Source organism: Diabrotica undecimpunctata, unplaced genomic scaffold (assembly GCF_040954645.1).
Source record: "Diabrotica undecimpunctata isolate CICGRU unplaced genomic scaffold, icDiaUnde3 ctg00003186.1, whole genome shotgun sequence".
Classification (NCBI taxonomy): Eukaryota; Metazoa; Arthropoda; class Insecta; order Coleoptera; family Chrysomelidae; genus Diabrotica; species Diabrotica undecimpunctata.
Genome location: NW_027314383.1, coordinates 1 through 15,578, shown reverse-complemented (window position 1 = coordinate 15,578; position 15,578 = coordinate 1). Strand labels below are relative to the sequence as shown.

General features: G+C 32.8%; 1 protein-coding gene across 1 annotated transcript; it reads left to right on the top strand.

The window, feature by feature from the left end:
- Nucleotides 1-430: 430 nt before the first annotated feature.
- On the top strand, nt 431-2,902 carry LOC140432194 (neprilysin-2-like; the record flags this gene model as incomplete). The annotated part of the gene is made up of 2 exons (XM_072520018.1): nt 431-672; nt 2,498-2,902. Coding segments are annotated over 2 exons (587 nt in total), but the record flags the coding sequence as incomplete, so codon positions are not given.
- Nucleotides 2,903-15,578: the final 12,676 nt, after the last annotated feature.

Here is a 15,578-nt window from a genome sequence, read left to right as displayed (position 1 = left end):
ATCGATTTTTTTTGTGTTTCTACCTACTACGAGGGGGGTTTTAGAGGGAAGCCCGGGGGTAAAAGTGGCAAATTTTTTGCATCTTTTTTGGGGTCCCAAAATTAGTATTCTCCGTAAAATTCAGCTTGTTCGTATAATTTTTAGAGGTTCATTGGCATTTTCGTCTCTGACGACTGGAGTAAAACATTAAACGGAATAAGTGACAATATACATATTTTACTTCTTAGACAATTTCCATACTTCTCTTTTTTTTTCATGATTCAAAAACAACATAATATCAAATGTTTGAACAACAAACGTCTGGCCAAAGCAGGTTTTTGATTAATGATTTATTTTAGTCACCAATACGGACTACATAATAAAGATTTTTGATTAATGACAAGTTTAAGCCACCGGTGTAGAATAACTTATAGATATCATTTATTTTTAGTTCTACCAGCATCGATCCTTCAAGACAATATTTTCGACGGCAATCGTCCAACTTACATGAATTTCGGTGCTTTAGGCACAATCATCGGACACGAGATCACCCACGGATTCAGTCTTTACTATAATTTAGAAGGAAACGAAGAAGATTTATGGTCCAATGCTACCATCGAAAAACGAACTGAAATAACACAGTGCGTTGATGACGAGTATAATATTTTCGAAATGGGACACGGGAAAAATAAAGTGAGTTAAATAGAAGTTTTGTTGATATATTTTTTTGATAATCAATATATAGATCAATGTGCAGCTCTTTTTAACTTAACTTCATCATCATCATCATCATAATCATCATCCAGCCTTCATTAATCACGTCCACTGCTGGACATAGGCCTCCCTCCTCCTAAACTCTCCTAAACTCCTTCATTCTTTACGATTTTGTGCTCTTCGTTGCCAATTTTTGATGATACGCCTGACGTCGTCAGCCCAACGTGTATATGGTTTTTCTCTACTACGTTTGTCTGCTCTTGGCCTCCAATTTGTAATTTTGCTCATCCATCGTGAGTCGTGTATTCTCGCTACATGGCCTGCCCAGTTCCATCAGCCATTATCATGTGTCCTAGCACATCTGGTTGTCATCTCTTTAACCGTCTTGGTCCCAATGGACAGCATCACACTTAGCATTTTAGATAGTTTAAAATTTCTTAAAAATTGCAGTTTTTGAGTTGAGTTGCAGTTGGAGATTTGCCTCTTGGTCTTCGGGCTTCTAAATTTTCTTCTACTACCAATATTAATACAATTGTAATTTAGGTATGCTCAGTTTACTTTTTTAATAGACTGGTCTTTTACATGAAGCTCTTCCATAATTGAAAGGATAGTTCTGTGTTCTGTCCAGGACACGCATAGAATTCACAATCTTACGTGTATCTTGTATTGACTTTTTTAGAGTCCATGGTTTAACTGCGTAAGTACCAATGGGAAAAATAATGGTATTGACCAATCTGAGCTTAGTATTCCTTGTTATTGTTTGGATATAGAGATACTGTTCTTTTTTATTGGTAAAGATTATATGTATCAATTTTGTTCGATTAAGCTTTGTTCTCCATTTTGTTATCCACTCGTTTATTTATCTACTGAAGTTTGCAGTGTCTGTACAACTTCGTCATGATTTTCTCCAATTGACAAGACAGCTTTCCCATCCGTAAAGGTCGCTAGCACATCTTCCTTCAGGTAAGGGATGTCAGTGACGTATAAGAGGTAAAGTACCACTCCTAACACACTACCTTGTACTACTCCCACCTTGATCTCTTTTAGTTCTAAATAAAGAATCTATTAGACATGCAACACTCTAGTGTCGGGACTTTTAACCTTTGCTTTTTGTATTATATTTGTTATTGTGTTAACCTGATCGATATAGACAATTCACTTTCTTTGAAACCAAACCGGTACACTGGGATAAGGTTTTGTTGAATTATTAGTCTTTTTAGTACAAGCACTTCAAACAGTTTCGATAATACAGGTAGTAGAGTTGTGAGTCTGTATAATCAAACTTCATTTGGTTTTTATGGATTTTATCATTATAACCACTGCCACTTTCCAGTATATTGGAACATTTTTCAGTCTTAATTATGTATGTATTGCTTTTCTTTGAACCTGTTTCAACATTTCTTCTCCCATCACATTAAATCCAAGCGCTTTTTTAGTATTAATAATTTCTTTTATTTTCTTTAGTATTTCTTAGGGGTTACACATTTAATTTCTTTTTCACATTAAATTATATAATTCCATTTATTTAGATCGTCTCCTTCATTCGGCTGAAATGCTTTTTAGATGTTTCTATATATATTTTTTTTAATTTTTCTTTCTAAATACAAGCCGATTTGCCAAAATTGTTAACGATTTCGTTTCCTTTTATTACCGAATAGCTTTTGATTCATACAATTCTAACATTTGTCAATTTGTAACTTATGTTATGGGTCTAAAAGATCTTCGTTAGCATTTTATTTCTAATATCACATGTATCAAATCTAGTCTTTGCATTTAATATATTTTCAATTATAAATATTTCCAGACCAACCATACCAGCGGCGAAGAAAATATAGCAGATTTCAACGCAGTAAACATTGCGTACTCAGCATACCAAAACTGGGTGCAGTATAACGGTCGAGAATCCACTCTTCCAGGTATCAATTATACCCCCAACCAACTATTCTGGATAATGAGCAGCACGTATATGTGCTTCCAACCAAAGTTGTCACAAAAGGACACGTTCGTCGGAAAGAGTCAACACCATGGTATTCCCGAGTTTAGAGTGGTGGGAGGGATACGGCATTCACCGTATTTTGCCAACGACTTCAATTGTCCTGTGGGTTCAAATATGAATCCAAAAGACAAATGTAAAATATTTGGAGATTAAAGATGGAAAGGAATATTAATAAAGTTTGTTATGTTTTGTAATATAGTATTTTTCGTATTATTTTTTTCGTTTAAAAATATGTAAGTTGGGACAAAGGTACAGTTTACATTTGTTTTGCAATACTTTCAAGTTAGTTCCATTTTTTCATATTAACTTGTACAAATTTGTATTTTTTTAAAATACTTTTAAGGTTATTGTAAAAATGTATTGAATCAACAATAGTAATTCTGTCAAATATTTATTTATCGGTGCTGGTTTTATATTTTATTAAAAAATAATTAAATGTATACTTATCAATTATTTTAATCAATAACGAATTTTTGTTTGTCGTTTTAAAAAAATACAATATTCTCTTATTCAAACAAATCTTATTCTCTATAATATTTAATCGTAATTTAACTGCTATACGAGATACGTTTGGATTGGTAAACCAGTTATTCTAGTCTTCAGTTGACACCTGCAAAATCGCTGTTTTTGATCGTTTGGAACGTAAAAATATCGATGGGACTGAGGTAGGGGCTACACGGTGGATTGTTTAACAATTCGACGGTTTAAAGCTCCAAAAAAGCTCAAAAAAAATAATTTTTGGGCAGTGTGAGCACTTGTATTGACCTGATGTAGGATGATTTGCCATTGTGGGAGTTTTGGGATGACTTCTGGTAAAAAAATGGTTATATAATAATCAGAAGTAACACATATTCTAAAGCAATTGTTGCCACATGACCAGATTTTGACACAAAAGAATGGTTGCGACCATTTTCTTTGACAAACTTTGTTGACATCAATTTTGTTGGTTTTTTCTCATCATCGTGAAACACTCACACAGCGGATTTAAGTTTATTTTCTGGTTGTAGAAGTAAATTCAAGATTCATCGCCACTAATAATATTATAAACGTGTTTTCAGCTTCCTTTATTGAACAATTCCAATGCTTTTCGACACTAATTGACGGTAACCGCGTCCAATGAGGATACACAATTGCATACACTAGATTCCTACAATTTTATTGTGGCAGAGTGTAGTTTCCACAGCTTATAATATTATATACAATTCGAAAATATGAATACTGTAATTTCTGGGTTTGTTTCTTCTTTACTATTGGATACGTCTGTGTGGGGAATCATGATCGAAGTTGTATTATTAAATTGTTCTGTAGAAACGCTGTTTACGTTCCTATTATGGCCTATGTTTTCGCATATTTTACCAATTTGAGGGGATGATGAGTTTTCTTTCTCTCTGTTTTAGTTACAATTTATTGTGTGTGTCCACACGGAATTCGTTATCTTTCCATTCTTTCCGTTTATGCATTTCTCTTTCCATTCTATTATTTTCATGATTTTTATATTGTTTTCCGCATCTTGTTCCCAGTCTTCTCTGGCTTCTTCGTTGGTTTGGGGATCTTGTAATTTTTTAGATCATCTCGTTTGCTAACTCTTTATGTATTTTGTTGTATTTTTCTAATCTCCTTTCTCCATATGGGGTGATACAAGGTCCTACGATTGTTCTCATTATTTTTCTTTTTATCGCTCTTGTTTTCATCGCGTATCTGATAACTACCTTATCAATGCTTTTTATCTTTATTTTTGTATTTTTGGTTGGTTTTTTTACAATTTTTATGGTCTTCTTTATCAAGTCATTATAAATAAAACAATTGTATGTAAACGTGTAACCTACTAAACATTTCATTACAAAAATGTGATCATAACGTTGTAAAAATACAAGGAAAAATAAAAAAAAAAAATAGGCGACAATTTGGTGAGGAAAATTCCAACGATACAATAATAAAAATGTTAATAAAAGAGCATAAACCTTATTAACATTTATTAGTTGAATAATCCCAGCCGTAGTGTGAACTTTGACCTCCTTTCTCCAAGAATACACATTAAAAAGCTCCAAAGATGGGCGTGTTATGTCATCGGAAGGACGTCTTCATTTTCATCACAGCATTAGCAGCTTATCCCAATTAATAGGTTAACAAATTACTTTTCTCCAAACGATTTTTACTAATTTATTATACATTAATAAACGTTAAGTTGTCTATTTTAGTTATTATATATTAGCGTAACCGGTACGTGACGCATTAATTACTAATAAATTATTAGTTAACAAATAAGTTAAATAAACAGTACAGCGTCGTACATTACAACAGGTATAGGAGACAAGTAATTTTAAAGTTAAATTAGAATTGCAAATTTCAGTATATAGTTGGTTTTTTATATTTTGCACATAAATATAGACTAAACTTATTTTTCGAAATATTTTCTTTAAAGATTAATGCATTTTTTCATTAATTTGAGCCAACTGTGTAAACAATCTTTCTCTATTGAATGTTTGTTCATCCTCCTATCTCTTAAAATTTTCTCCGAATCTTCCACATATTTAAGCTTAGATGGTTCCCTTCGTCTTTTCCTAACTGAATTGTTTAGCATAAATACTTTAACCATCATATTCATTCATTTCTATCACGCGCCTCATCCATCTTCGGCGGTTAATTTTGATGGTTTTTCCAATGCCAAAATCACCTAAAAGCGTTCAAAATTATGTCACCTTCTTTATAGACTCTCTTTAAAACCATTCTTTCAAAAAATCGTACCCTTTTGGTATTCTATGGTCGATCCAAGACAAATATAAATTTACGAAGATATAGTGGTAGTTTATGTCAAATACCTACGTTTTTTCTAGTATCTATTTGATGAATGATATGATCACTTCTTTGATAGGATCCGATAATGTTCAGCGTAGTATGGCAGTCATTCGTACAGTATCAGGGACCAAACCTTATATGCCGTCTTCTAAAATTTTAACTGTCAAGCATTTCTAATGTTTTACTTATTTTATTTGTAGAGCATGAAAATGCCTTCTCGCCTTACCTACACAGCTTATGAAAAAAAAAAACCCGTGTAGAGGCGGGCCGCTCAAGTAGAATACCTTCACAGTTTCTCCTGTTTGTCGTAAAAAGCAACTAATTGGAGCAGCTCTCCGCTGACCACTAACCAAGTTTAATAATTATGAGAATTAAAAATTGTCCAAAAGTTTATTTCTAGGTGCAGGTATTATTTTTTATGTCGAAATAGGTAAAAGGTAAAATTTATTAATTAATTTCAATATTGTGTATGTATGCATATCAAATAGTCATAGTCTACAAATGCATAGCATTTGTAGACTACGAAAAAGCTTTCGATACCATAGAACACACGGCCGTAATAAACGCAATGCAAAATTGTAGAATAGACAGCAGATATATTAACTTAATAAAAGAAACTATGAACCAAGCTACAGCTACATACTAGCTAAATGAAAATGAACACACGAACCCTGTACCATTAAACAGGGGAGCCAAACAGGGAGATACTTTATCACCCAAACTGTTCACCTTAGTTTTGGAGGACGTTTTTAAAAACCTAAATTGGAAATATAAGGGAATAAACATCAATGGCCGCTACCTCAGTAATCTACGATTTGCAGATGACATAATCCTGATAGCTATTGACCTACAAGAAATGCAAACCATGCTTTTAGAACTACATACCGAATCTTCTAAAATAGGACTGAAAATGAATTTAAACAAAACAAAAGTCATGCACTCCGAAGACAATAATAAACGATAAAGTTATAGAAAAAGTTGAAGAATATATATACTTAGGACAAAAAATAATACTAAATAGGGAAATTCAAACTGAAGAAATAAAAAGAAGAAGAAAGTTAGCTTGGGCAGCATTCGGTAAACTGAACTATATACTCAGAAATCAACAAATTCAATTACATCTTAGATCTAAAGTTTTTGATGCATGCATTATTCCGATATTAACTTATGCGGCACAAACATGGACAATCACAAAAAAGAATATGAATATACTTAGAGTCACTCAACACGCGATGGAAAGAGCAATGCTAGGTATATCACTTAAGGACAAGAAAACAAACACATGGATAAGACAGAAAACCAAAGTCACCGATGTGGTGCAAAAATCATTAAAGTTAAAATGGGAATACGCTGGACATGTAGCTAGGAGCGATCTAAACAAATGGCACATATCAATTTTAACCTGGAGACCATACCAACACAAAAGACCCAGAGGCAGACCTCCTATGAGATGGACAGATGATCTGAAAAGGACTGCCGGGAAAAATTGGCTACAAGTAGCGTACAATAAAAAACAATGGAAAGGAAGACTTGAAGAGGCTTATGTTCAGATGTGGACGTGAATGGCTAGACGAAGAAGAAGAAGAAGAAGATGCATATCAAATTACGGTACCTGTGATGCTGAACAAATTTTCTACCAGTGCACGGGGATAGTTTGATCTCTGTATTGGTTGGACAGCGTCTATTTACACTTGGGTGGTGGATTTTACATAGAACTGAAGGTTTCTTTAGTTGATTTATACAAAACTGAACTACATGTGTATGCGCGCTGAATAAGCTTCGCCTCTCTTAATGAGGGAAGATGTCTACAGGACCGTATTAGTTTACGAACGAAAAACAAACAAACAACAAAACAATAAATACTTAATACAAAAAAATAAAAATATAGACGTAATGCCCTCACTAATATAAAAACTAGTGAAGGAAACCAGTAACGACGGAAAAAACCTTATCAAAAAGGGTTTGACTGCAAGATTTAAAATTTTAGCTAGTAGGTTATCTCATCTAGATAATTTGATATTGGCTATAGACTGAATTGCTTTACTTGTTGCATCCATGATTTAAACAACACCAATTATTTATACAGCAGCAACTGCACAATTTGATCACAGCTGTATGAGTCCTATAATGAGCTAAATTATAAAATATATTAAAATTTGCTGAATTGTAAAAAAATATTTAAATATGTCTTTTGTTTATTGTTACTTTTGTTTAATCTCGTGAGTCACCATCCCGAACTGCCTATGAAGATATTTCTTAGAAATTGAAGCTTTGTTCTCGAAGTTAATATTACTCCAAATATCATGGAAAGTAAAGGAGCCAATTTAAGCCTGCTTTATAGATTTTGAAAACGCTTAAGATACGAGATCGAAGGCTGGTCTAAAATTTGTATTGAAAACAAAAAGCGTCTGTTCTGGTTAAAGATGAGAAAACCAACAATATTTTATTTCAATGAGGGATCCATCAAGGTTTTGTGTTATTTCCAACTTTGTTCGGATTCGAATTCGGACGAGAAACTATTAACAATACTATATATCTGGATGACTTAGCAATTGTGGCTGGAAATATCAAAGATTTTCAATTCGTTACAGACCAATTCACTAGAGAATTGTTTTCTAAAATCCTGACGGGATGGTTTAAGTTAATATTATAAAGAAGTTAAAAGCCTTAGATATGCGTTTTTATCGTCTAACACTAAAAATATCTAAAAAAAGTCTTAAACAGAATAGGTCAAGGAGAATTGACGAAATAATAAACCATGGAAAACTTATGTTTGAGGATATAAGGAAAGAGAGGAATTGCTAGAACGAAATACCTGTGGCTCCCAAACTCCTCAACGAACTGGCCTATCTGCAAAATTGTGCTATGATTGAACTGCTACATGCCGCAAAAGATCGAGAAACATATCGGCAAATTGTCAGATATGCTTCTTCTTGTGATTCCTTCTTCTATCGGAGGTTGGTTATATATATAATTTAGCTCTCCAGGCCTAGAAGGCCCATGGCTTGGGTTACTATTCTTTTCCATTCTTTTCTATTTGTTGCTTTATTTTTCCAGTTTGGTATTTTAAGTTTTTCTATGTCTTTTTCAACATCCTTCTTCCACCTGGTTTTTGGTCTGCCTTTCTTCCTTTTCCCTCCTATTCCTCCCATAAGCATTCTTTTTGGCAATCTCGTGTTTTCCATCCTTTGGATGTGTCCCAACCATCTCAGTCTTTGTGACTTTATGATCTCTACGATATTCGATTCTCCATACATCTCCTCTAATTCCATATTTGGTCTTTTTATCCATATACCATTCCATAATTTACCTCCAAATATTTTCCTGAGGACTTTTCTTTCCCAAACTTGCAGCAAGACTTGCTCGGATTTGTTCATTGTCCATGTTTCACTGGCATATAATACAATAGGTCTTATTACTGTCTTATATATTCTTATCTTAGCCCTTCTGGATATGTTTTTGCTTCTTAATAAATTGTTTAGTGCAAAAATACAACGGTTACCGGCCATAATTCTCGCTTGGATTTCTTCCTTCATATTTGGTCTTCTCGTGAATGTCGCTCCTAAATACTGGAATATTTCTACTTCTTCGAATTTATATGTTTTTTCATCTGTTATTACTGTCAGATATTGTTCTTGTAGGTAATCTCTTTCTGTCCATTCCATATATTTGGTCTTTTCTTCATTTGTGTACATCCCTTTCTTTCTCGCTTTCATTTCTAATCTTTTTATTATTTCTTTGGAGGTTGGATATAATCATAACTATTTGTATATTATTCGCACATCTCTAAAAGGTCTACTAAGCTAAAATTATCACTAGAAGGTTTCTCAGCCAGGAAATTGGCCTTGATCTTTTTTACATTATAAATCTTAGTACTTCATATTTATCACCTGTGGTAATATGGCCTAGAGATTCCAATTTTCTCACTTTAATACTTCTTGTGACTTTGCAATCTTTTGTAGACGTCTCAGACATTATGGTGGTTAGCAGAAGACGAAATTATGCAATTAAATATAATAGTAAACAATAAGAACATCCAAAAGGTCCCCAAGTTTAGATATCTCGGTAGTTGGATAACTGAAGATCTAGATCCAGACATAGAGATACGTAGCAAGATTGAGCAAGCCAGAACAGCATTTACTTATATGAGAACCTTGCTAAGCAACAGCAGCCATAACTTAACGCTTCGATATCGCTTTATAAAATGTTAAATTTACTACATACTGCTATATGGTGTAGAAACCTGGACCATAAAGGCCAATGTGATACACCGATTGGAGGCCTTTGAAATGTGGGTATTTAGAAGACTACTTAAAATTCCCTGGACAGATCACACAACAAATGTCGAAGTATTAAATCGAATGGACAGAGAATGAGAATTGCTGCCAATAATAAAAAGAAGAAAAACTGCTTATCTGTGTCATATATTTCGAAATTCCAAGTACCAGTTCTTAAAGCTTATTATATAAGGGAAGATAGAAGGAAAACGGGGCATCGGAAGAAAGTAATACTCATGGCTTAAAAACATAAGGGATTGGACACACCTTGATGCCCATGCACTCTTAAGAGCTACACAAAACCGAGAGGAGTATGCCAGAATTGTCGCCAACATCCACTAATTGGATAGGGCACCATAAGAAGAAGAACATTACATTTCAAACGCTTCCAACTTTTTGATATAATATATTTTTAGTGTGTAAAATTTAGATTCCTATATATTTGTAATTTTAAACCGTTTTTTCCTTGTTTTCCTTTAATGTATAGAGTCCCTAGTATATGCTATATTAATTTTCCCTATGCAATACTACCACTTTATTTCCATTATACATAATACCAATTATATAGGTACCAAATTATTCATATATGCTACTAATGCCTAAATGTGGGTACGGTACTGAAAGAAGAAGATATTTCCTCTGCTAATAAACTTATATAGTTGTAAATTCTGGTTGGTTCTACTGATAAAATTTTATTATCTACATAATATCATACATAAAATCATCATTGATAAACCATCGTCTGTAGGATCTTCTAATTATTATCAACAATATGTTATTCTTTTACATTCATCTCTTTCTATTTTTTTTTATTTTTATTGTTCAACGTCCCTGAAAAGAACTTTAGTTAACGAATATCTTAATAGTAATTAAAATATGGTAGTGTAAGTATGTCAAGAAAAACATCTGTCGGTCAGCGTTGTTAATATTATAATTACTTTTTAAATATTTTTGTTTTATTTAATTTTGAAATATTACGAAAATGATACTCTTCAAATGTCAATAATTTAGTTATAATTGAATAAAAAAATGGAAATCCGAAATGGAATGAAATAGTGTTTTTGTTATTATAAATATTTATACCTACTATAAATACACTATTTTTTATATTTATACCTCGACATCAATTATCTAATGAGTTATTAGCGTGGGCATTAGCATTTTATTATAATAGTTTAAAATAGGTATATGGTTGATATGTAATACAATTCATACAGTATGTTAATCTTTGCAAAGTATTTTTGTACTTTGATTACATCAGAGGTAAACAATTTCTTCATATTGGTGCTAAGATGATTCTTCCGTCTCTGGTATTGTCAACAATATTTTTGTCACCAAGATAATAATTTAAAACTTTTTAATGAATGTGAACGAAAATTATTTCTTTTACGAGTACATGCTTTCTCGAAACTTTTTTTAAAACAATCTAACTTTTTCCTCTAAAAACATTAGAAACTATTCATTTTATTTTCATGTTAAACTCGGTACGTTAATTTCCTCCGGTAGTTTATTACCTCTTCAGTTCCAATACTATTATCATTAAAACCTTAACTTCCTATACTGTACATCGAAGTACCTAGTAACTGTAGCCTCAATATACCGTCGTTAAAATTTTATTTTGCTCTTGAAAGCACGTAAAATACAGTTCCTGTTCGATTCCCATTTCAAAGCCGGTAGCGAAAGTAAAGTCTTTCTTCTTTTTTCGCAGCTCTCTATATTAGTCTCGCAAGTATTTTTATGACAGCATATTTAACCATCTCTAGAGTCGTATGAAAGTTATCGATTCTTCTATTAGAACTACCAGAAGTCATGTTAGAATGTTGATAAAAGCATAAGCGTCCTAGGAGAGAGTACGAGCGAGTGAAGATTGTTTGAGTACTTTTTACTGACTGTTTACATTCTACAAATTGATGAAGTCGATTTTCCATTTAGAGCAGGGTTGATCTGTGAAAAACGACTACATTTGGATGTGAGAGGTGCATTTTCAAAGGTAATTTCAAAAAATTTAAATTCTTTAAACTCTTGTACAACAAAAACTAGACCATCACTACAACAAAAAGATTCGCTAAAATTGCTAGGAGTTACTTTTGACAGAAAGTTGAATTGGAAAGAACATATCAATAATCTAGCATGTAAATGTTACAGAAGATTAAATTTACTAAAAATTCTAGCACACAAGAATTGGGGTTCAGACAGGAGTACATTGCTAATTATATACAGAACTATTATACGATCACAGCTAGACTACGCGGCTATAGCTTCCGACTCAGCATCGAAATCAATACTTAAAAAGCTCGATACTATTCATAACACCGCACTCAGAATATGCCTGGGAGCCTTTTGTACAACACCGATTGAAAGTTTACTTTGCGAAGCAAATGAATTGTCGTTAAATGATAGAAGAGCTTACCTTAGTCTAACATATGCAACAAAAATTAAGGATAATGCAAAAAATCCTGTCTATAGAAATACTTTTACTGATAATTACCCAAACCTTAATACAAATCACCGTTCTAATAAACCTTTCTATAAAAGAATAAAAGACCATTTGCATCTGTTTGATATTGTCATACCTGAATGTCTTCCATACACATATGATCATAATCCACCTTGGATTCAAAACATACCATCATATAACTTTGAACTTACGTCATTTAATAAAAACTCCACTAATCCTGATCTAATTATTTCCCATTTTAGAAAAATCATTAGTCGTTATAAAAATCATACCCAGATATACACTGATGGTTCAAAATCATCCGAAGGTGTGGGAGCGTCTGTAGTAACTCCAGAGAAGATCCTTAAATTCAAACTATCTAATGTTAGTACTATCTATACAGCTGAACTGTATGCTCTCTATCGCGCCATAGAACTAATCAAGCTGACAACAAACTCCAAATATATTATCTTAACAGATTCACTTAGTGCCATACAAAGCATCCGACAACTGTATCCAAAAAACTCGCTTTTAAAAAAAATTAAAACAGTCCTTCTTCAAGCGTATATCAATCATAATGAGGTAAATTTCATCTGGATCCCATCCCATATAGGAATAAAAGGCAACGAAACTGCTGACCATAGTGCGAAAGACGCGATAGTGAGTGACGTTTCCGAGATCGTAAACATATCAGTATCAACGGATATAAAAGCTTATATAAAAAAATCAATCTTAAGTGCGTGGAAAAATAAATGGAATGTGTCGAATTCAAAATTAAAACAAGTGAAACCCAGCATAGAGGCATGGAATGAGTCAAGAAGCCAAGAAATAATAGTAACGCGCCTCAGACTCGGACATACTAGGTTAACGCATGATTACTTCATTAAAAAGTGCGAACCGCCTCGATGTGAAACGTGTAATACGAAACTAACAATAATGCACATACTATGTGAATGTCCCCTCTACAATCAACAACGAAGCAATAACAAGATATCAGGAACACTTATAGAAGCTCTAGGTACAGACTGTAACTTTAACAATACTCTGAATTTCTTGAAAGACATTAATAAGTACCACAATATTTAATAAACCAAATTGTAATGAAGTAATTGTACCTAATGTAATCCACTAATTTTTCGCTAATGGCCATTTGGTCGATGCGATTTTCTAAATAAAAAAAAAACTAGACCATATCTAACGAACTTTATGGAATTAAAATCTGATTATTTGGGCGGTGTCAGGAATGTTTTAAAATTATAAACAATTTTTTGGCTCATAAACAAATATAATATCTGTCACTATCAGTTTAAAATAAAATCAGAAAACGGCGTTGGAAAAGACGCAACAAGACGCTTCTTTTCAAAGAAAAGTTAAAAACAAAGTAAAATGGAAAATCTCAGTGGTTGGCTGTATACCATAGTTTAAAAAAAACTTACTTTTATCCAAAAGGATTACAAATCTTTAAAATGTTTTTGGTCCAGCCAGACCAACATCAGAAAAAACACATTAAAAGACTTTTCATATTCCTATCTGTTTCAAGATAGGAATGGCCTCTTATAGGAAAACATATTTTTATTTCATCAAATCTTTTTTTGTTGTGCACTAGGTTGTGGAGAAATCTTAAAACAGTATAATTCTTGTTTTGTCCTCCGCATGAATCACAGAACATGAAAATACGTCGGACATTTATTTCAAGATGATTGTATACGAAATAGTGCAACATTGAGCACACATCATCACTACCGTTTTTTCCTACTGCTTCAGGATAAGTATAAAATGTAATGGATCCGCTTGATGAACTGTGCACATTAAAACGTTAGCGCCTGTAGTAGACGTCATTTGTAGAAATGTTAGGTGTTGGTAGGTTTTTCTGGAAATCAAAACAAATTGCTTCGTCATTGCTGCTTTTCCTGCTTCTTTTTGTAGCTTCTCGTTTTCTCTTATAAAATGTGTCTGCTTCCAATTTATGGATTTTATTTTCATTTTCTAAGCGCCTTATTTCATTCTACAGCCTAAGAGCACCATCATTATCTCCTGAAATAATGTTACCCTTTTCAACTTCTAGCTTCTTTATTTTCACTTGGAACTCATCACATGTACTGCATGTGTCTTTCCTGGGATTGTGATACCCAAATGAAAAATTAAATTCGGTTGAGAAAATTGCTCTGTAAGTTTCGTAAGACACTTTTAAATTTGGATATTCTTCAATATACATTTTGTGCATTTTATTAATATTTAGTTCATCTGGTAAGTATATTTTGGAAGATTTTGCCAAGTTGTAATGGCCTTTTTTGACTTTAAACGAACTAGCGTGGTTCGTTACTGCTTCTCTTTGTTCCATGGAGAGTTTCTTAGGTTTTGAAGAATGCTTTCCTCTTTGATCTCTTGGAAACATGCCAAATTCTTTTAAAGATTTTTGAAGGACCTCCATCTTTTTCTTGGTTAACCATGGATGGCCATAAAAGCTTTAAAGCAAACCTGAACTTGTATTATTGTATTCTCATCATTTATAAACCTTATTCTATAAATATATACATGGCATCTTTAAAATTAGCGTTCTCTTCCATGAGCGTGAACGTCAGTTTTAAATTTGTTGTGTGGTAATTAGACCACATAAATATGAGTTTTTGTTCATCAACAGAACACATTAAATTAAATTGCTTTAAAATACTGTTCCTATTGTCTTCAGAAACATTTTGAAAACATTGCGATATTTTACAGTGACAGTCAGGCCCTGGAATATGGCTTTGTAAATTAAGTTTTTTACTTACATCAGTCATGCGGCCAAATGATTTTCTTTCCTTACTTAATTTTAAATTTGCTGAACTACTTACATCCATATCACTTATTTCTTCATCACTTGGCATAGTAAGATGATTTTATTGTTTATCGAAAATTTGGACTGATAATTCTAGCAGAGGGTTATTAACCTCACCATTTCGAATGGTCATCGTTTAATAAAAATGTTTGCTGGTGGTGAAATGGGATTTATTCTAAACAATAAAAATTCTTTTCAAAACGGTTACCACAAAAATCATATCAATAGGAGAATCCACAGACATCAATCTCCCACTCAATCTGAACCCAAAGACTGAGATTTCTATTATACGAATGCTTTTCTTCCTTACATCAAAGGTGTCACTGACATAATTGACAAAATTCCTAAATCAAGAGGAATACAGACAATATTTACTTCCCAACAAAAACTTTCATCTCTTGTCCAATCAATCAAAGACAACGTTCCTAATGAACAACACGGAGTTTATGAAATTCCTTGTGCAGACAAAGACATAAGGAATTTCTTCATGGAAGTAACAAGTTTGTTATTTTTAAGGTAAGTGAAAACATTGCGACATATTTTGTCGAGATAAAATTAAAA